This window comes from Protobothrops mucrosquamatus, unplaced genomic scaffold, assembly GCF_001527695.2.
Source record: "Protobothrops mucrosquamatus isolate PMUCROS unplaced genomic scaffold, P.Mucros_1.0 scaffold1297, whole genome shotgun sequence".
NCBI lineage: Eukaryota > Metazoa > Chordata > Lepidosauria > Squamata > Viperidae > Protobothrops > Protobothrops mucrosquamatus.
Window position 1 is genome coordinate 20,187 of NW_015387499.1, and position 21,933 is coordinate 42,119.

At 46.3% G+C, this 21,933-nt stretch overlaps 1 protein-coding gene across 1 annotated transcript in view; it reads left to right on the forward strand.

Annotated features, from left to right (window-relative positions):
• The first annotated feature begins 2,687 nt into the window (after window positions 1-2,687).
• Window positions 2,688-21,933, forward strand: part of CUNH20orf194 (chromosome unknown C20orf194 homolog) — a 99,669-nt gene continuing 80,423 nt past the window's right edge. The window contains exon 1 of the mRNA XM_015821289.1: window positions 2,688-2,866. Coding sequence (XP_015676775.1) covers window positions 2,688-2,866 — 179 coding nt within the window. The remainder of the gene's footprint in view (window positions 2,867-21,933) is intronic.

Sequence of the window (21,933 nt, forward strand, 5' to 3'; positions counted from 1 at the left end):
GACCCAATGGGAGAGTTTGACTCTGGAGGTAGGTGCTAGATTGACAGCAGACTCCACCTTCCCCCTCCCAACTCACCCAGCTTTTTTAATAGCCATAATCCACGTATTTTCTGTTTTCGTTTTCCTCGTTTATTTTATTCTTCTATTATTTTACTTTCGCTTTGTTCCAACGTGTTTTTGATTCTTCTTTTTTTATGGTGGTGAGCCACCTAGGGTAGTCCAATAATCAGAGAGATGGCAAATAAATATAAGAACTCGATAGGCAGGCAATGATCCCAAATGCGGTCTGAACATCTGGCTGACTATGCGACGAACCGTAATAATAAAACCTCTAACATCCTCAAACATCAACCTCTTCCCATTCCGGGTCCTTGGAGAGGACTTGATAGGTGGACAAAAATGTCAAATCAAGTCTGCAACCTGGCTAATCGTGCAATGAATAATAATAATAGAATAGAGCTGGAAGAGACCTTATAGGTCTTCTAGTCCAGACCCCTGCTCAAGCAGGAGAACCTATACCAGGGGTAGGCAACCTTGGCTCTTTTATGACTCGTGGACTTCAACTCCCAGAATTCCTGTGCCAGCATGGCTCAGCTTGGAAACTCTCCCTTTCCCCTCAGCATGGCTGGCTCAGGAATTCTGGGAGTTGAAGTCCACGAGTCATAAAAGAGCCAAGGTTGCCTATCCCTGACCTATACCATTTCAGACTAGTTGACTGTCTAGTCTCTTCTTAAAAATCTCCAGTGATGGGAGCTCCCACAATTTCTGAAGGCAAAGCTGTTCAACAACAATAACAACAACAACAACAACAACAACAATAATAATAATAATAATAATAATAATGAGGAGGAGGAGGAGTCTGGTTCATTGATATTGCAATACCAATTGACCCGCAAATTAGGAGAAACAGCTAGAAAAAATAACCAAGTATTGCGATCTGCAAATTGAAGTTGAGAGATTGTGGAGGAAAAAATCAGTGGTTGTACCAATAATAATAGGAGCCCTCGGAGCAAAACCCAAAGGACTGTCTAGAATACACGGAAATTTTGAACTTAATGATAGACCTGACTATTCTGACTTTGCAAAAAAAAAAAAAAAAACCACCTTACTCGGAACTGCATATATACTCAGATGTTACCTTAACAGCTCTTACATCCTTGGTTAGGACTTGAACTGTTAAGTTTTTACCAGTCCCAGACTGTGAATCGAATTGAAGATTAACCATAATAACAATAACAACAACAACCGGGTCCTTGGTAAAGACTGGATAGACAAGATTGTGAAACCCAGTCTGAACATCAATAATATACATATATATACATATATACATATATGTGTGTGTGCGTGTGCATGTGTGTGTGTATATATATATATACACACACACATACACGCATGTATGGATAGGTAGACAAGATTGTGAAACCCAGTCTGAACATCTGGCTGACTGTGCGAAGATCAATAATATACATATATATACATACCGGTATATACATGTGTGTGTGTGTGTATATATATTAAAGGTTTTTAATATTCTTAAGAACTTTTATCTTTAAATTATTATTATTAAATTATTTATTCCCTGGTGCTCACGTCTATTGACTGACTTTGAACATATATATATACATATATATACACACACATATATACATGTGTATATATATATACATACATACACACACACATGTGTATGTGTATACACATGTATATATGTGTATGTGTGTGTATATATATATACACACACATATATACATGTGTGTATATATACATACATACACACACACGTGTATATATATACACATATACAGTGTGTATATATGTACATATATACACATGCATACACACACACACACATCTGAATATATATATTCAGATACACACATAGACCTAATAGCTACCTAACAGCTCTTAGGTCCTTGTTTAGGACTTGAACTATTACATTTTTACCAATCCCAGACTGTGAATCGAACTGAAGATTAAATAACAACAACAATACCAGCTCCTTGGGAAGGATTTGAGAGGCAGACAAAACTGCCAAACCCAGTCTGAATACCTGGCTGACTTTGCGACGAATATTAATAATAATAATAATAATAGTAATAGTAATAATAGTAATAATAATAACAACAATAACAACATACTGCGTCCCCTCCCCCCTCCCGCAGCTGAACTGAGCGAGGAGCATCCGAAGGCGGCCAAAACCAGCCAGGGCCAAAATCGGGGTGCAAACTGCGAACCCCAAAGAGAAGGGGGAGGGGAGGGGGAAGCAGCCCCTCCCCCAGGAGGGAAGGAAGGAAGGGGGGCGGCAACCCCAAGCCCCGCTCGCTCTGGGCCCCCCACCCTAGCCCCCCCTCCACCCTCCCCCCAGCCCCCCGCGGGGCCCCTCCCCCCCCCGCCACCGCCGCCGCCTCACCCACCGGAAGCGCCCCCCGCAGTGCTGGCACTGGTCGCCCACCCAGCCGGGCTGGCACTCGCACTGGCCGGTGCTGGGCTGGCAGCGTCCTCCGTTGGCGCAGGGCTTCTCGCACGCCTTGCCTTCCGCCGAGGCCGACTCCGCGCCCCGCGCCGCCAGCAGCGGCACCCCCAGCAGCAGCAGGAGCAGCAGCCGCCGCCGCCGCCACGGCGAGGAAGGCAGCCCCTCCGGCAGGCCGGCCGCCGCCCCCCGCCGCCGCCGCCGGTCCCGCCGCTCCATGGCTCGGCACCGGGAGCCCCGAGGGCGGGGAGACCCCGACGGGGAGGCCGAGGGTCGCTCTTCGCTCGACGACGACCGCGACGACGACCCGCTTTTCCCCCTCACGGCTGCCCCGCCGCCTCACTCGCCGGACGCTCCGGAGGAAGAAGCGGCCCGCAGCCGCCGAGCCGCCATCACGCACGCGCGCGCGCGTCCCCTCCCGATGACGTCACCCGGCCCTGGACGAGCGCCTGAGGGAGCGGACGAGCGAGCATCGTCGCGTCGGCGGGAGGGCTAGAGCGGCGCCGGCCGCTCTGACCGCCCCAGAAGGCCATGGAGAGGAAGGAAGAAAGGAAGGACGGTCGGTCGGTCGGTCTCCCGGCAACGGCCTAAGCTGGGAGAAGGGGGCGTGTCGCCATGCGTCCCTCTGGCTTCGCCCCGAGCAGGCGGAAATCCAACTGGTCAAGTCAGGAGGTTTAAGGATTCAATGAATACAAACAGAACAAAACAGAATTATAGGAATACAGAATAGAATAGAATAGAATAGAATAGAATAGAATAGAAATAAGAAATAAGAAATAAGAAATAAGAAATAAGAAATAAGAAAAGAATAGAATAGAATAGAATAGAATAAAGAAATAAGAAAAGAATAGAATAGAGTAGAATAGAATAGAAATAAGAGTGGAATAGAATAGAATTAGAATTAATAGAATAGAATAAATAGAATAGAAATAGAATTAATAGAATAAGAATAGTATAAAATAGAATAGAATAGAATTATAGAATAGGAATCTGGAATAGAATAGAACAGAATAGAATAGAAAACAGAATAGGAATAGAACAGAATGGAATGGAATTATAGAATAGAATTAGAATTAATAGAATAGAATAGAAATAGAATTAATAGAATAAGAATAGTATAGAAGAGAAGAGAAGAGAATTATAGAATAGGAATCTAGAATAGAATAGAACAGAATAGAATAGAAAACAGAACAGAATAGGAATAGAACAGAACGGAATTGAATGGAATTATAGAATAGAATAGAATAGAATAGAATAATGATAATAAAATAGAATAGAATAGAATAGAATACCATTTCAGACAAGTGACTGTCTAGTCTTATGACTACAATTGAGCTGAATATTTATGTTGCTAAATGAAACATTTGTTAAGTGAGTTTTGCCCCGTTGCTACAGTGGTTATGTGAATTAGTGCAGTTGTTAAATTAGTCACATGGTTGTGAAGTGAATCTGGCTTCCCTATTGACTTTGCTTGTCAGAAGGTCACAAAAGGGGATCGTGGCACATTGCAGCCGTCATAAACACGAACTAGTTGCCAGGCAACTGAATTTTGATCACGAGGGGATGCTGCAAAGGTGGTAATTGAAAAAATGTCCTAAGTCACGTTGTTCAGTGCCGTTGTAACTTTGAACGGTCACTAAATGAACTATTGTAAGTCGAGGACTGCCTGTACTAACGACTCAGTTCCAATCCTACAGTCACAGGACCGAACGCCAGGCTCTCAGCAACAGGGCTGCATTTATAACCGTTTGGAGCAAGCGCCCCGTGGTCCTGGAACCATGTTTTATGACACATTTTGTCCAAAACCAACACTACTTGTTTTCGGCAAAATAGGCTCCATGGAGAACCATGGATTTATTGTAACAACTGTGTCATTCGCTTAACTGTCACAAAAACGGTTGTAAAATTAGGAAGAGTTACAATGTCGAGGATGGCTTGTACCAAATGAATTACTGTCCTGGAACTTTATTATTATAATAAGAGGATAAGCTGTAGCGAATCAAGGCAGGGCATTGTGAATCTTTTCCTGGCCCTTTCCTGTCTAGATGGCCTAAATTGGTGTTTACACAACTTTAATTATAATTTTTTTTTTTCTTCAAGGCAATCTCCTTCCTGCTCCAGAGCATTGAGCCGTGTCAAATCGCAGATGAGTGAAACATCAATCTTATGCACTGGATACAAACCTGTGAGTTATGAGATCCAGGGCTCATAGAGGAAGAAAATGACGTAAAATGAGTTTATGCAAAAAGTTGTGACAGTCAGATAAAAAAGGTAGAAGCAAGAGCACTTAGACTTTTTAAAAAAAAAAAAGTTTTATTGATTTTCTAATTTTACATTTCAATATTTAAAATCAATGTGGCGGCTGAGTTAACCGATAATTCAATAACATACAAGTATCTTTAGTTCAAGTCTCAAACTACCACATTAAATATTTCCTCTCTTTTCCCCTTAGTATTTACTGTCTCCTGTTTAAACTAATACAATTCTTATTATATCAATTAGATAAAAATAACAGTCTTACATTTATCAATAATTTTTAGCTTATACATATCCTGGTTATTTAAACATTCAGTCTTTGTAGACAATCAATGTCCTAATTAGTTTTTCCCAATTTTTAGTTTCCCATTAATATTTAAATTTAACATTTAATATTTATAATTTCCAAGTTTTAAATAACCAAAGTTCCCTTTATCACAGTTCATCACAAAATCTAATGTTCAGGATACACATCTTATCTATTTGAATATATTCTATTTCTCACCATCTTATATCGACTAATTAATGATACAGTATAACAGTGGTGGCGAACCTATGGCACGGGTGCCAGAGGCGGCACTCAGAGCCCTCTCTGTGGGCACACGCGCCGTCGCCCCAGTCCTGGGCCTTCAGCTGGGTTTTATAAAACCTTTTCGCTTTAGGCCTCTGCTGCCGTGTGCAAAAAAAAAAAAAAAAGTGCAATCAATCAGTCAATTTCAACTTCTCGCGGGAAAAAAAAGATCTTGCAAAGTTGGAATTGATTGATTGAACTTTTTAGTCCCACCCAGTCTGCTGTTACCACAGCAGCCACGCCACACCAATGGGCCACACCTGCCCGGCACTCGACGATGCATAAGTGGGTTTTGGGTTGCAGTTTGGGCACTCGGTCTCTCAAAGGTTCGCCATCACTGTTCTAGGTTGCTTCATCTCCTTGGTGAGCTTTCATCTAGGTTTGTGCTTCCCAACCTTGGCAACCTTTGAGATGGGTGGACATCAGCTGATTCTATTTCCCCACGGCTGGAGGAAGCCACATTTGCTTAATGACCGCGGGCTTCGCTTAAGAACAGCGGCGATTTGCTTAACCAATTGTGGCAAATAGGTTGTTCCTATGGAGCACTTAACCATCACCTGGTTTAGCAACAAAAACACGACTCCCGGTTGTCCTCGTAAGTCCAGGATTACCTGTTTGACGTGAAACCTGGTCCTCAGATTAGTAACGGCCGAGGAGAGCAGAAACGGCTGCAAACAGGTTTGAGAAATGTAGCCACACGGAATAAATAGCTTAGTTTAGTTGGTAGCTCACCGTAGGGGGTGCCATTTGTCTCTATCTGCCAAGGGAACGAAAGCCATTTAAGGCCATCAATTCCAGCCCCCTGTTGGGTGCCAGAATCCAATTAAAGGATCCCTGACAGACGCCCTTCGTCTCCAGTTGAACATACTCGGGGAGGGGGGGATGCTCAGCGTTGTTGTGGGTTGCTGGTTCCCCCCAGAAAAAGCTCTTCCAGACCACGAATGACATTGAAAATGCATGTGCTGCCATCTTAATTCCTTCCCCCCGCCCTTGTCATAACTGAGCATGTGAACTAGGTCCCATGCTTCGGTGGTACAGACTTGGGGTAATATACATTTCCAGTTTGAATTACAGGTGTCCTTGTTTAGTGACCACAATTGGGATGAGCAATTTGGTCGTTAAGCTAATTGTTGCTAAATGAAACCATGAATAGAATAGAATAGAATAGAATAGAATAGAATAGAATAGAATAGAATAGAATAGAATAGAATAGAATAGAATAGGAAAATAATAGAATAGAATAGAATAGAATAGAATAGAATAGAATAGAATAGAATAGAATAGGATTATAGAATAGGAAAATAGAATAGAAAAGGATTATAGAATAGGAAAATTAGAATAGAATAGAATAGAATAGAAAATAGGAAAGAATAAGAATAAGAATAGAATAAGAATAGAATAGAATAGGATTATAGAATAGAATAGAATAGGATTATAGAATAGGAAAATAGAATAGAACAGTGATGGCGAACCTTTTAGAGACCGAGTGCCCAAACTGCAACCCAAAACCCATTTATGCATTGTCGGGTGCCGGGTAGGTATGGCCCATTGGCTGAGTGTGGCCAATGGGGTGGGCGTGGCCCATTGGCTGGGCATGGCTACGGTGGTAACGGCAGATTGGGTGGGACTAAAAAGTTCAATCAATCAATTCTAACTTTGCAAGATCTTTTTTTTCCCCGCGAGAAGTTGAAATTGACTGATTGAACCTTTTTTTTTTTTGTACACGGCGTCAGAGGCCTAAAGCGAAAAGGTTTTATAAAACCCAGCTGAAGGCCTAGGACTGGGGCGACGTCGCGCGTGCCCACAGAGAGGGCTCTGCGTGCCGCCTCTGGCACCCATGCCATAGGTTCGCCACCACTGCTCTATTCTATTCTATTCTATTCTATTTTCCATTCCATTCCATTCTTTTTCCCAGGAAAGCTTGCAACGTGTCGTCTTTCCGAAGAGAAGCTTGTGCATCTTTCTAGCTCATCCCTGGCATTCTGGGGCTGGCAGAATTCCTGGGTGCCAGCCGCCACTGTTGCCCAGAGCACAACCCACAACACCCTCAGCTCCATGTCTGCAAGCATCCTTGATCAAATCAGATCAAAACTGGTGTCTGCATTTGCATGCGATGCTCAGCCTGGGACTCCCCATCCACAGGCTTCACAGTCCAGTTATTGTGCAGGGTGCAAAGCAAGACAATGGCTGAATTGTCAGTTTAAGGGTGAGCAGCTGAGTGGATCACTCAGAAAGGTTTGTAGAGAGCTGCACGTTTAAGGCACAATCACATCTCAAATGGGGGGGGGGGGTTCATAGATCAAGAGGTGATAGATAACAGCCTGTCCCCACTTTGATCTCTGCGGCTGCATTTAACTGAACCGGGCTGCCAAAAAAGCCATCGCAATCGTAGGCTGCATTAACAGAGGGATAGAATCGAGATCACGTGAAGTGTTAATAGCTCTTTATAATAAGATCAAACGTGGAATACGGCATCCAGTTTTGATCGCCACGATATAAAAAAGATGTTGAGACTCTAGAAAGAGTGTAGAGAAGAGCCACAAGGGTGATTACGGGCCTGTAAGGTAAAAGATATGAAGAACAGTTGCAGGAATTGGGTATGTCTATTTTAATGAAGAGATGGACGAGGGGGGACATGATAGCCAATGTTCCAGTATCTCAGGGGCTGCCCCAAAGAAGAGGGAGTCAAGCTATTCTCCAAAGCGCCTGAAGGCAGGACGAGAAGCAACGGATGGAAACTGATCAAAGATAGAAGCAACCTAGAACTAAGGAGGAATAATCAATGGAATGATTTGCCTTCAGAAGTTGTGGATGCTTCAACACTGGAGGTTTTTAGGAAGAGACTGGACAGCCATTTGTCTGAAAGGGTACTATACAGGAGTGGCCAAAATGGTGGAAACCTTTTGGGAAAAGTGTACAGTAGAAATGCCACCTTTGGTGAAGTTTCCACCCATTTTTCTTCTAATTTCTTTATAACTGTAGCCTCGTTCACTTAATAATACTATTTTGCATCGCTTTCTGGGCGACCAGTCAACTCTTTGCACCATGACTTTAATTTTATTAGGTTTTGCAAGCTCACGAAATGAAAGAACACAACTTGATAGCAATCACACAACACACTGACAAATGTCCTCCTCTCAGCTTCAATACAGGACATCAATCACTGGATCCTACTGTGATCTGATTGGCTCATTGCCAAGACAAGATGACCCCCGATTGGCTCTCTAAACACTCGTGCTCATTGGCTACAATCGGATAAAGGAAAGCTACCTGAGATCCACTAAGCAAGTTGTGCTTCCTTCTGGTTATTTGACTGTAACTTTTCATAGAATACAGGACAGATCATTGAACAAACTTCGTTGCATGACGTTCTTGATTAAATTATCTTTCCGTTGATATATAATTTTATGATACTATTCCCCAAAAAAGAGGGTGTTATTAGCCATCCAACCTCAAAAATACACTTTTCCCAAAAGGTTTCCACAATTTTGGCCACTACTGTAGGGTTTCCTGCCTGAGCAGGGGGGGGGGTTGGGCTAGAAGACCTCCAAGGTCCCTTCCAACTCTTGCCGTTCTGTTATTAAGACCGATTGCGCATCGGCAAAGCTCTCCAAGAGGCAGCCTTCCAAATGGCGTTGGAGACAGAAGGTTGTTAACACGTTCAGCTTGCTTTGCCATATGTCGACCTTGAGAGCAGCAGCAGCCATTTCCAAAGCTGACGCGAGGCTCGGATGTCGTGGGCAGGGTTGACACATCGCCCGGCTTCACCCTGGCTCAGCGCACGGCGTGACCCGGGCAATTACGCCGGACTCGACAGACCATGGATGAGGAAGGAGGCATGGCTCAGCACAAGCGGGCAGCCCCTTTTTTTTCCGTGATAATTTGACGACTCCGGAAACGGCAGGGTGTCTGGCTGTGAGAGGAGGGCAAGGGCGCTGACCCTTTCTGGAATAAATGGTGTAATGACAGCAGGTTCCCTTTTTAAAATTTTAATCTCCTGTTTAGTCCTTATTTCTGGAGGGGAAAATATGCCAAACGCCGGTGATTTGCTATTCAGATTCGGGAGCTGCCAGGATTTCAAAAGAGGGGAGGGAGAAAACGGAGGAGAGGGGAGAGCACAAGCTACACATCGGTTGCTCACACCTGCTATACAATAATCCAGTGATGGCGAACCTTTTAGAGACCAAAAACTGCCACGGCCCCCTCTCCTGCCCGCAAGGCCACCCACCGCCTCCACGGCCCGCAACAGATCGCCCAGGCGGCCCAGCAGCGTCATGGCGGCCATGCCCTCTGTCCGCGCCCCGCAGCATCATCTGCAGGCGATGGGGCGCAAGGGTGGAGTCTCGTCCTCGCTGCCCGGCTGCCATGTCCTTGGCTGCGCTGCTCTGCGCAGACTGTGCCTGGGGCGACTCTCCTCCGGGGGGCTGCTGGTGAGGAAGGGGCCACGGGGGGTGGTGAGGCTGGGATGACTGCGCACATGCCCACCGAGAGAACTCTGAGTGCCGCCTCTGGCACCCGTGCCATAGGTTCGCCACCTCTGTGCTATACAATAATCCAGTGACGGCGAACCTTTTAGAGACCGAGTGCCCCAACTGCAACACAAAACCCACTTATTTATTGCCGGGTGCCAGGTGGGCATGGCTGTGGTGGTCATGGCAGACTGGGTGGTTGTGGCCAAGGTGGGCGTGGTCACCTCGACGTTGGTTACGGGGAGGGACGCCTGTGGGAGCCGGGCAGGGTTGGGGGAGATCCAGGGGGTCTTTGGCAGCTAGAGTGGTGAGCAGGGCAGGGGTGCCATTATCGCAGGGCAAGGCGATGCAGGGGCCAGGGCGGCTGCTCCCTGACACCATTGCCCCACACACACAGGCCAACAAGCGCATGGGGGCTGACAGTGTCCGTCAGCAGCCACAGCCTGCCGGCCCCTCGACCGGTGCACTCTGGGGCTCCGCAACCCGCTGCCAGCAGTTCAGAGAAGCCGCCTCTGAGTTGGACGGCCAGCCAACAGCTGAGTAGGCGATGCAGTGGGTCGTGCCCGGGAAAAGGACAGCATGCAAGGCCAGGAGGGACGGGATGGGACGGGGAGGGAAACCAGCCATGCCGGGATGCATCCAGCCACGTGGGACCTCGGCAAGTTAGCGGGCGGCTGGTTGAAGAGGGACGGTTGCCATCTCCGCAGCATGGCGCGCGTGCCCACAGAGAGGGCTCTGAGTGCCGCCTCTGGGACGCGTGCCATAGGTTCGCCACCACTGCGCTGTACAATAATCTATGAACCCAGCTATGCGGAATCCATTGCCTCCATTTCCATTCTGATGCTTGGCAACTGACTCCTATTTACGACGGTGACAATGTCCCGGGCTCACATTGCGACCGGACAAGCCAAGCCAACGGGCAAACCAGTAACCCTGTTACTATCTCAACGGCTGCACCTGGTTTGTAAGCCCTAACTCACCAATGGTGCACCCGGTGTGCAAGCCCTAACTCACCAATAGTGCACCTGGTGTGCAAGCCCTAATTTGCCAATGGTGCACCTGGTTTGCAAAAAGTGAACAGGGACGCCGTTATTCTCCTCAGAGTCCTGAAACAAAAATGTCAAAAAAATGAAGAAAGGTGAACGTGGAGAGAAAAAACGGACGTCCTCAAGACAAAATAAAACCCCTTTTAAAAGTGTCGCCCCCGTTCGTTAAAGCGGTTTGGGAGGGTCTGACTCGGGTCAGGCGCGTCGTGCGAAGGCGGCGGCCGACCCGGGTTCGCTCGGGCCTTGGCGCGCCCCCTGCCGGCCGAGGGCGGCAGCAGCCCCAGCGGGCTCCGCAAGGGGAGCAACGCTCTGACAGGAGGGAGGAGCGGGCCGTACCAACGGGCCAGCGGCTGGAGGGAGGGACGCGGGAGGGAGGAGCCAACAACACCGCCCCCTCAGGGCGGACCTCAAAGTCTCCCTCCTCCCTCGCACGACAGACACCCCCGCCCGCCGCCGGGATGGTACGGCCCGGGAGCAGCCGTTTGCAGGGGGAGAAAAGAAAGAATGGGAGAGGGAGAAGGCCGTTGCCTCGGCAACTGCAGAGCAGCCCGCCCCTAGCGACCGCCCTGTCGGACGCGGAGAAAGGGGGCGGGCCTTAGCAACGCCTCTCTTTCCCCAACCGGCGCCCTCCGGCTCTTGCCTCCCAGGCCCATCCTCCCCTGCCCGGCCTTGCCAGACTACCATTTCCATGATTCCCGGCCAGTAGGAATTTTCAGACATGGAACATATAGAAAGGCCAGAACAGCCACTGAGGACAGTGACGAAGAAGATGCTGAGGCCCCGGGTGTGAAGTCTGAAGAAAGGGGCGAAGATTGACAGCTGCCTCTCAGGAATGATATAACTCAGCATTTTGCAAGCTTGGCAACGTTAAAGGTGGCTGGACTTCAATACCCAGAATTCCCTAGCCAGCATTGCTGGTTGGGGGATTCTGGGACTTGAAGTCCAGCCATCTTCCGGTTGCTGAGATTGAGAAACATTGTTTTAACCATAATTTGGTTTTAATCTCTCCTGCCTTTTATCTTTCTCGTTAATTGACCTTTTAATTATTTGACTGTTTTAATTCAAATTTATATGGGTTTTGTTTTTCTCTTGGGAACCATCCAGGAGTCACATATGCAAGATGGGCTGCTATATAAACCTTTTTTTTTTCCCCTTTCTCCTTTTTTTCCCTTTTTCAGTTACAATCTTTCACATTTCTGCCTGAGACACCAAAGGACATTTAATGCTCTTTTTAAAGAGGTGTTTAAAGAAACGCCTGGATATTCTCACACACATGCAAATACACCCTCAATCTTTAATCTGACTGGGCGAACCACATTCTATCAAGGTTTGCTCTCAGTCCGTTTCCCCCCTTTAAACAAAGAAACAAACCTTGTAATTTTCTGGGGCTGAATCCCAATAAACCATTTATGGCGTGAAAAATTATCGTTCAGGATCTATTTCCAAGGCTGACCCAGAGGCCAGCTGGCAATTTCTTGCTAGGGAGAGTGTGGGCAGAAAACCACCTACTATTTTCTGCATGATAGAAATTGTTTGATAAAATCGGAAACAGCCACATAAATCACATTTTCTCCTGCAGCAGAAAACCCTGGACATCACCTGGCTAAGATCTGTCCCAGGAAAGGAAGCCCCAAACAGCCATATTCAGATGACATCTCGAGGCATTTTGAGGTTCGAATATCATGCAGATCCCGGCCAGATGCTTCAAAGAGTTTTGCAAACTCAGAAAATTTGATTTATTATGCACTTTGCATAAGGCTGTTTTTTCCCAAAGAAAAACTCAGAAACTGGGGTTTATTATTTATGAACTAGTGTGCATTTGGGTGCTTTTCCCCTAAAAGAAAAGGTGTAGTGAATGAGTGTATCAAATGTTCATGATATGATTTTGGGAGAACGGAACCAATTTTATGAAATTAAAAAATGGAAAAATTTTAAAAACGTCTTTATTTGGGATTGATCTGGAACTGGTAACTAGTAGATATAATGTGATGTGACTATTGTAATTTGAGGCGTGCAAATTATATATTTTACACTTGTCAGATGATGTCAGAATGGCATTAAAAATTCCCAGAGGGCAACCTCCACGGATTATGACTTAGCGCCATATTTGAGCCCGACAAACTGTGGCTTCTAATTGCTGTTTCTTAAGTTTCTTAAATGAGTTTTGCCCCCATTTTACCACTTTCCTTGCCACAGATGTTAAGGGAATCACTGCAGTTGTTAAATTAATAACACCGTTTTTAAATGAATCCGGCTTCCCCATTGACTTTGCTTGTCAGAAGGTCGCAAAAGTGGATCATAAGAATAAGAATAGAATAGAATAGAATAAGAGTAGAATAGGGCTGGAAGGGACCTTGGAGGTCTTCTAGTCCAGCCCCCTGTTCGAGCTTGGCCCTCAACCATCGCCCGAATAACTCCTCTTTCTCCAGAACCAGAGGGAAAGCCAGGCCTCCTTCGGCACTGCCCAAAAGCTCTCGACTCTTTTGGGACTGTCTTCCCAGGGCAGAAGATCCTCTTTGCAGAGCTCAAACCAGCTGCTCAAAAGGCCTCGTTGTCCTAGAGACGAACCTTCCTCAAAAAGAGAGACAGGAAGGCAGAGAAAGATGCTTTTTGTGCAAAAAAAAAAAAAAGCAAGACGCTCAAAACAGGGAAGTCAAGCCAAGCGATGATCTTCCCTCCCAGAGAAGCCCGGCCGGGAACGGGGCTGAGATATAACGGATAAAAACGGCCCCCTTGTCCCCCGAAATAAGAAATCACGCGTCGTTTGTCACCCGGCTTTCGGGAGATCATTTCCGCGGAAGGGCTGGGGATCCTTGGAAAGAAGCCTTTTCGGGAGCTGGACCAGGCCGGGAAGGCGGGAAACCTTGTGCAGAATTTGAGGGAAAAGGGACCAGCCTCCTTGCTTAGTAACGGAGTTTCTGCTCCCTACCGAGCTCGTAAGTCAAGGACTGCCTGTAAAACAGTGGTTCTCAACCTGTGGGTCGGGACCCCATTTGGGGTCGATCGACCATTTCATGGGGGTCGCCAAGCAAGGCTGTCCGCCATTTTTTTGTCCGTCATTTTTCCCCCTTTTCCGGCAGGTGCCTTACCTCCCTTGGGCTGGGCCAGCTGGTGGTCGGCCAGCTCCATCTCTGCCGCTTGCCAGCTACGCCTCGGCCGGCGCAGGGGGCAGAACCACGCATGCGCAGCGCTCCCAGGCAGGGAAAGTCCTCGACTTATGACCGGTTGGGTAGTCCTCGACTTACGACCGGTTTAGTCCTCGACTTACGACCGGTTTAGTCCTCGACTTACGACCGGTTTAGTCCTTGACTTACGACCGGTTGGGGTCGCGGCATTAAAAAGGTTGAGAACCACTGCTGTAAAATGTTCTCGGGGAGTTAGCTGAGAGATGAAAGCTTGAGGTTTTTTTTTTGATAAATGCTTGAGTAAGGTTCTTGTGTTGCTTTTGACAAAGCGGGTCAGGAAAGAGGCGTCTGTGTGTGCTGGTTGGGTTGCAGTTTTGCACAGGTTTGTCTGGGCCCAAATCTTCTCAGCACAAAAGTTGCCTCCCTCCAGGTGGCATGTGTGATTTAACCCACAACCGTCCACAGCCGGGGCCTTCTGCAGAAGGTGCGGTTTGTTCTCTCGACACAAGGAGGTGGTGGATGCACAGGAAACACACAATGGCCACAGACACAACTGGGACAGTCCTGGCCAAGATGGGACCAGGGATCGGAGCAAACCCGAGGGAACGTCTCTGCTCCGGGTGCGAGAGACAGAGACGGCAGCTTGCCAAATAAAGTATCCTACCACGTTAACAAACCCCACAAAATTTGTGCTGCTTCTGGGCCAGCGATTAAGTCATGTTAGGGTGGGGAAATTTCGGATGAGCCTTGCCAATCGTTCATTTTTTAAAACAACAACAACAACAACAGCGAGCGAAACAGCCCAACTCTTGCGCTACTCCTGGAGATACGGCGATACCTTCCTCCTATTCGCTGCACCTGTTTGCCATCAGCTGGGCAGATGACCCTGCCAAAGGTGTGGTCCTCGGAGGGCTGCCAAACCTCTCGCTCATTCCAGGATTGTAAAATGTCAGTTGTCAGTGCAACAACGTGCCTGTTCCTTTGCCAAAGAGCTTCCGACTCGCGGGAACGATTGCTGCCTTTTTGGGCCGAAGCCAGGCGCAACTCACTGTTTTTAATAAACCCGTTGTTTTTACAACCTTTATAGGATTTTAATCGTAGCGTGTGTTTCTGAATTCAGACATCGGTTTGTCTGAAATGGTAGAGGGTCTCCTGCTTGAGCAGGGGGTTGGACTAGACCAGCATCCCCCCCCAAAATCTTTGGGGCACCAGGGACCAGTTCCGTGGAGAGGTTTTTCCACGGACCGGAGGGGACGTGGTTTTGCATGCTCTCTGCATCCCACGGATGGGCTTCGCTCGTTTGCGTGGACCGGTTTCCGGTGCCGGTCCATGGACCGAGGCTTGGGGACCCCATGTTCTGTCCCAGCCTACGTGAGTCCTTGTTAAACTCACAAGGAGAAACCCCTCTTCCAACAAGCAGGCTGGAACCACAGGAAAACAAAAGCCCTTTTATTATTTTACAGGCCTGAGTAAAATGTCCAAAGGCAAACAATTCACTGAAACTTGAGTCCTTCACAAACGGTTGCTTTCGGCAACCAGCACCTCCCACACCTTCCCTTTTATTATGCAGCCCAAGGCGTGGCTTTCTAATGCCTTCTCCTTTGCCTTTGGAGCCGCCCCATTGCATTCCTCTGTACTACTCGCTTCTCTTACCTGCGCATTCGTTCATCCGGGATTTGTCCCAGCTGTTCCTCATCACTGTCCAACTCAGGGTCCCAGCACACCTGTGTCTCAGCCTGAGCGCGAGTAGAGGGGCCAGGCTCCTCGTCAGACTGTAAGTCTTGGGGCTCCTCAGAGCCTTCCTCTGACTCTGATGTCCCTCCAGGCCCCTCCTCCTCCTCTGATTCCTCAGACTCAGCTGCCGGGTCCACTGGCTGGCGAGGAATCACAACACCCCAGACGTAGGTGACTCCATCTGCAACCATCACGACTTATGAACATGATGTACCGGCTCCATCACAGTCGTAACTCAAGGACTACTTATATTGGCTGTCCTCGACTTACAGTGGTTGGCTTAGTGACCGTTCAAAGTTGCAGCGCCACTGAAAAAAGTGGCTAGTGGTGAAGTTTTCACGCTTACGACCGTTGCAGCATTCACTTGCTCATGCGATGAAAATTCAGATGGTTGACAATTGGTTCCTATTGATGACGGTCACAGTGTCCTGGGGTTGGTGCCCCCAATCTTTTGGGCACCAGGGACCGGTTCCTTGGAGAGAGGACTTACCGCAACTGGGGGTGGGCGTGGTTTCATGTGCTGCCTGCATCCCGTGGATTGGGCTTCACCTGTTTGCGCGGACCGGTTGCTGGCATGCTGCGGACCGGTGCTGGTCCACAGACCGGGGATTGGGGACCCCTGGACTAGATATAGAACAGAGGTCTCCAACCTTTTGGGCACCAGGGACCGGTTCCGTGGAGAGAGGTTTTTCCGTGCACTGGAGGGTGCGTGGTTTTGTGTGTTGCCTGCATCCCACAGATGGGGCTTTGCTTGTTTGTGTGGACTGGTTGCTGCCTTTTGTATTGCATTATTCTTTTCCTTTTTTAAAAAAAAATTGGTCCAGATGTTAGCTACCGGATTTTTTTTTTCAAAATTTCAAATTACTTTTTGGCAAACTTTGAGTCCAGATGCGAGACGGGTCTGCATGATCTCATTCTGGAGTAGTCAGGCCTCTCCTGTGCTGAGGTCGCGTATCGGAAATGAGTCAGATTCCTGCGTTTTGGCCAAAACACGGCACTCCGCAGAGCCAGCAGTAACAAAAACAGCCTAACCGTAGTAAAAGAAATAAATAGAGGCAGAAATACAATTAGCTGCAGATTTCGACACAAAGAGACATCGGCCTTTGAAGTCCACTTTATCTGTAATAACCTAATAAATCATATTCTATTATACGCTCACTTCTGCAGCCCAAAGCTTCGTTGTGACTTATTCCTCCTTCAACCAACATTAGTCCATTTCTATTATCCATTACTACACATATTTATTATTCCTTCTGAATCTCACTTATACTGGGGACATTTTATCCCCTACGTATACGGATCCCACGCTCTTTATTGGGATTTTGAATCAAAGAATAAAGGAACTCATTTTTCAACTGCCAAGAAAAGGGGAAGAAGGGGGAGATTTGAAAGTTTGCCCTTCATTTTTCACTCCCTGCTTCTGTTCCCATGACACGTGAGACGCGGGAATATGGTTTAACCAGCAGGTTAACCTGGTTCAAGAACAGTAACTGCGAGAGGGAACTCGGAGTCCTAGTGGACAATCGCTTAAATATGAGCCAGCCATGTGCTGCAGCAGCCAAAAAAGCCAACGCAGTCCTAGCCTTTCATTAAGAGATGTATAAAATAAAGATCACGTGAAGTGTTAATACCACTTTACAAGGCCTTAGTAAGACCACATTTGGAATACTGCATCCAGTTTTGGTCACCACGATGTAAAAAAGTCGTTGAGACTCTAGAAAGAGTACAGAGAAGAGCAACAAAGATGATCAGGGGACTGGAGGCTTTAAAACATATGAGGAACGGTTGCTGGAATTGGGGATGTCTAGTTTAATGAAAAGAAGGACGAGGGGGGACATGATGGCAGTCTTCCAATATTTGAGGGGCTGCCCCAAAGAAGAGGGAGTCAAGCTATTCTCCAAAGCACCTGAAGGCAGGACAAGCTATTCTCCAAAGCACCTGAAGGCAGGATGGAAACTAACCAAAAAGAGAAGCAACCTGGAACTAAGGAGAAACTTCCTGACAGTTAGAACCATTAACCAGTGGAACAACCTGCCTCCAGAAGTTTTGAATGCTCCAACACTGGAGGTTTTTAAGGAGAGACTGGACATCCATTTGGCTGAAACGGTATAGGGTTTCCTGCCTGAGCAGGGGGTTGGACTAGATGACCTCCAAGGTCCCTTCCCACTCTGTTAGTCCCCCATCAGGAACAGCTGGGAATCAGAGCACCACAGGACAGGAGCTGAAACGGGCAGAATTTAGAATCCGCGATTGGGAACCGAGGTTTGTTCCCAAGGTGGATGGCAGGTAACGAGTCCAGGATCCCCGCACAACCCTGTAGCTGTTTAGCTTAGTTTTCTTTCACATGCTGGGTGTGCATGATGGTTGTTCAGCAGAAGTAGCAGACCCGAATAAGTGCCAAAAAACCCCCAAGCATTTATTGCACACAATGCGACTCAGAGACTGTCCAGGCCGAGGTGGTAAACTTTGATGGTAAACTTTGGCTGCAAATTTTGATTACAGGTATCCTCGTCTTTTGTCCAAAAGGGAACCCAAAATTTCTGTTGTTCCCTAGTTGGGTGATGAAGCATCTGCAAGAAGACCACCAAGCTCAGAGAGCACCAAGGACCCCACAGTCCTCCTCCTCTCTGCAAACCCCACTCCCTTCTAGCACTGATGATGTTCCCTAGTTGGGTGATGAAACGTCTGCAAGAAAACCACCCAGCACAGAGAGCACCAAGGACCCCCCCTATCAACCCTGAGCTACAAATATTCTCCTTTATTAATCCTCAAGATGCTCACACAGAACAGGTGGTCCTCAACATATGACCGTGCAGAGGCTGCAAATTATGGTTGTATGTTGGAACGACTGTAAAATTGAATACTTTATTTGGCAAGCTGCCGTCCCCGTCTCTCGCACCCGGAGCAGAGACGTTCCCTCCGGCTTGCTCCTGTCCCTGGTCCCATCTTGGCCAGGACTGTCCCAGTTGTGTCTGTGGCCATTGTGTGTTTCTTGTGCATCCACTGCCTCCTTGTGTTGAGAGAACAAACCACACCTTCTGCAGAAGGCCCCGGCTGCGGACGGTTGTGGGTTAAATCACACATGCCACCTGGAGGGAACTTTTGTGCTGAAAGGATTTGGGCCCAGACAAACCTGTGCAAAACTGCAACCCAACCAGCACACACAGACGCCTCTTTCCTCCCCCGCTTTGTCAAAAGCAACACAAGAACCTTACTCAAGCATTTATAAAAAAAAAAAAAAAACCCGTTCTGTTCCGTTGTCTGTTCTATTCTATTCTATTCTATTCTATTCTATTCTATTCTATTCTATTCTATTCTTATTTTTAATTCTATCCTATCCTATATTCTATTCCATTCCATTCTATTATTATTCTATTATTATTCTATTATTATTCCTATTCTATTCTATTCTATTCTATTCTATATTCTATTGAATAGAATATAGAATAGAATAGAATCTATTCTATTCTATTCTTATTTTTAATTCTATCCTATCCTATATTCTATTCCATTCCATTCTATTATTATTCTATTATTATTCTATTATTATTCCTATTCTATTCTATTCTGTTCTATTCTATATTCTATTGAATAGAATATAGAATAGAATAGAATCTATTCTATTCTATTCTATTCTATTCTATTCTTATTTTTAATTCTATCCTATCCTATATTCCAGTGGTGGCAAACCTATGGCACGGGTGCCAGAGGCGGCACTCAGAGCCCTCTCTGTGGGCACGCGCACCATCGTCCAAGTCCTAGGCCTTCACTAGGTTTTATAAAACCTTTTCGCTTTAGGCCTCCGCTGCCGTGTACAAAAAAAAAAGGTTCAATCAATCGGTTAATTTCAACTTCTCGCGGGGAAAAAAAGACCTTGCAAAGTTGATTGACTGAACTTTTTAGTCCCACCCAGTCTGCCGTTACCACCGCAGCCACGCCCACCCAATGGGCCACACCCACCCGGCACCCGACGATGCATAAGAGGGTTTTGGGTTGCAGTTTGGGCACTCAGTCTCTAAAAGGTTTGCCATCACTGCTATATTCTATTCCATTCCATTCTATTATTATTCTATTATTATTCTGTTCTATTCTATTCTATTCTATTCTATTCTATTCTATTCTATTCTATTCTATTCTATTCTATTCTATTCTTATTTTTAATTCTATCCTATCCTATATTCTATTCCATTCCATTCTATTATTATTCTATTATTATTCCTATTCTATTCTATTCTATTCTATTCTATTCTATTCTGTTCTATTCTATTCTATTCTATTCTATTCTATTCTATTCTATTCTTATTTTTAATTCTATCCTATCCTATATTCTATTCCATTCCATTCTATTATTATTCTATTATTATTCCTATTCTATTCTATCCTATCCTATCCTATCCTATCCTATCCTATCCTATCCTATCCTATCCTATCCTATCCTATTCTATTCTATTCTATTCTATTCTATTCTTTGTGGATTACTGACATCCTGCATCCGAAGCAGGGCTGTCGTTGAAGGCCTGGAGGCTTTCTGGAGCTGCCGAGAAGGGGAAGGAGATTTATGGCTGGTTTAATCATTCAGCTTCCGCCCTGTCACAGTTGCAGGGCCGAAGAGGCTAAGTAAACAGTGGCTGAAAGGTCCAAGGCGAGCTCGACATTAATCAACATGACGACAATGGCAACTGTGATAAGCAGACGGGAAGCACAAGGTCAGCAGGACAAGGACAAGGAAATGGAAAGAGAGCACAATGGCATCCAGGGAAGACCCTAACCCAAACCAGAGCCTTTTGAAATGTTTCCCCCCCAAAATTCCACAAAGATGGGGTCAGCTCCAGATTAGAAAGCAAGTCAGTGGAGGAGACCCTTTCTCTCTCTCTTTCTCCTTCCTTCCTTCCTTCTTTCCTTCCTTCCTCCCTCCCTCCCTCCCTCCCTTCTCCTCTGTCCATCCTTCTTTTCAGTCACTTTCCTGTTTCTCCATCTTTCTTTGTCTCTCCTTCTTTACGTCTTCCATCCTCCCTTTCTTTCTCCTTCCTTCCTTCCTTCCTTCCTTCCTTAATCCCTCCCTCCCTTCCCTTTTTCTTTCTTCCTCCCTTCCTCCCTCCCTTGCTTACCTTTCTTCCCACCTTCGTCTTCTTTTCTTTTTCTTTCTTTTTCATTTCTTTTTCTCTTTCATTCTTTTTCTTTCTTTCTTTCTTTTTCTTTCTTTCTCTTTCCTTTCTTCCTCCCTTCCTTCTTGCCTTCCTTGACTCCTTCTCTCTCCTTCCTTCCTTCCCCCCTTCTCCTCCGTCCATCCTTCTTTAAGGTCTCTTTCCTGTTTCTCCATCTTTCTTTGTCTCTCCTTCCTTATGTCTTCCATCCTCCCTTTCTCTTTCTTCTTCCTTCCTTCCTTCCTCCCTCCCTCCCTTACATTTCTTCCCACCTTCGTCTTTTCTTTTTCTTTCTTTCTTTCTTTCCTTCTTTCTTTCTCTTTCCTTTCTTCCTCCCTCCCCTTGCCTTCCTTCCCTCCTTCCCTTCCTCCTTCCTTCCTTCCTTCCTCCCTCCCTCCCTTGCCTTCCTTCCCTGCTGCGTTTTTCTCCTTCCTTCCTTCCTTCCTTCCTTTCTTCCTTCCTTCCTTCTTCACGAGTTTAGGTATGGCATTGTACCTCAGGAGATCTCAGCGTGAAGCATGTGCAATGAAAATATTTTTTTCTATTTCAGAATGGGGACTGGGTTCACATATTGCTGAACCAAAATTGGTGGGACAATCCACAGTTTGTTGGGCTGAAATACAGCGCTAAGTCATAATTCGTGGATGTCGCTCTTTGGGAATGCTTGATGATGCCCTGATGATGTCACGCATCCATTATGACATCATCATACAAGTGGAAGTTATATAATTTGCACAAGCGATGCAAATTACACTATTCAATCATATTGCATCTGCCAATTCCAAGTTCTGGATAAACCCCAAACAAAAAGAGTTTTAAAAGTTTGTATATTCTGTCATTGCAGTTTCCAGCAATTATTTTTTTTTAGTGTTGGCTGCCATTGGTTCTGTTCCCACAATAAGTCCACGCCATCTTTTCCTTTGGGAGAAAGCAACCTTGTGCAAAGTGCATAATAAAACAAATTTTCTGAGTTTGCAAGACTCTCTGAAGCAATCTGGTCGGGATCTGCATGATATTCAAGCCTCAAAAAAAGGGCTTTATAGTTTATGCCTCCAGATGTCATCTGAATGTGGCTGTCTGGGGCTTCCTTTCCTGGGACAGATCTTAGCCAGGTGATG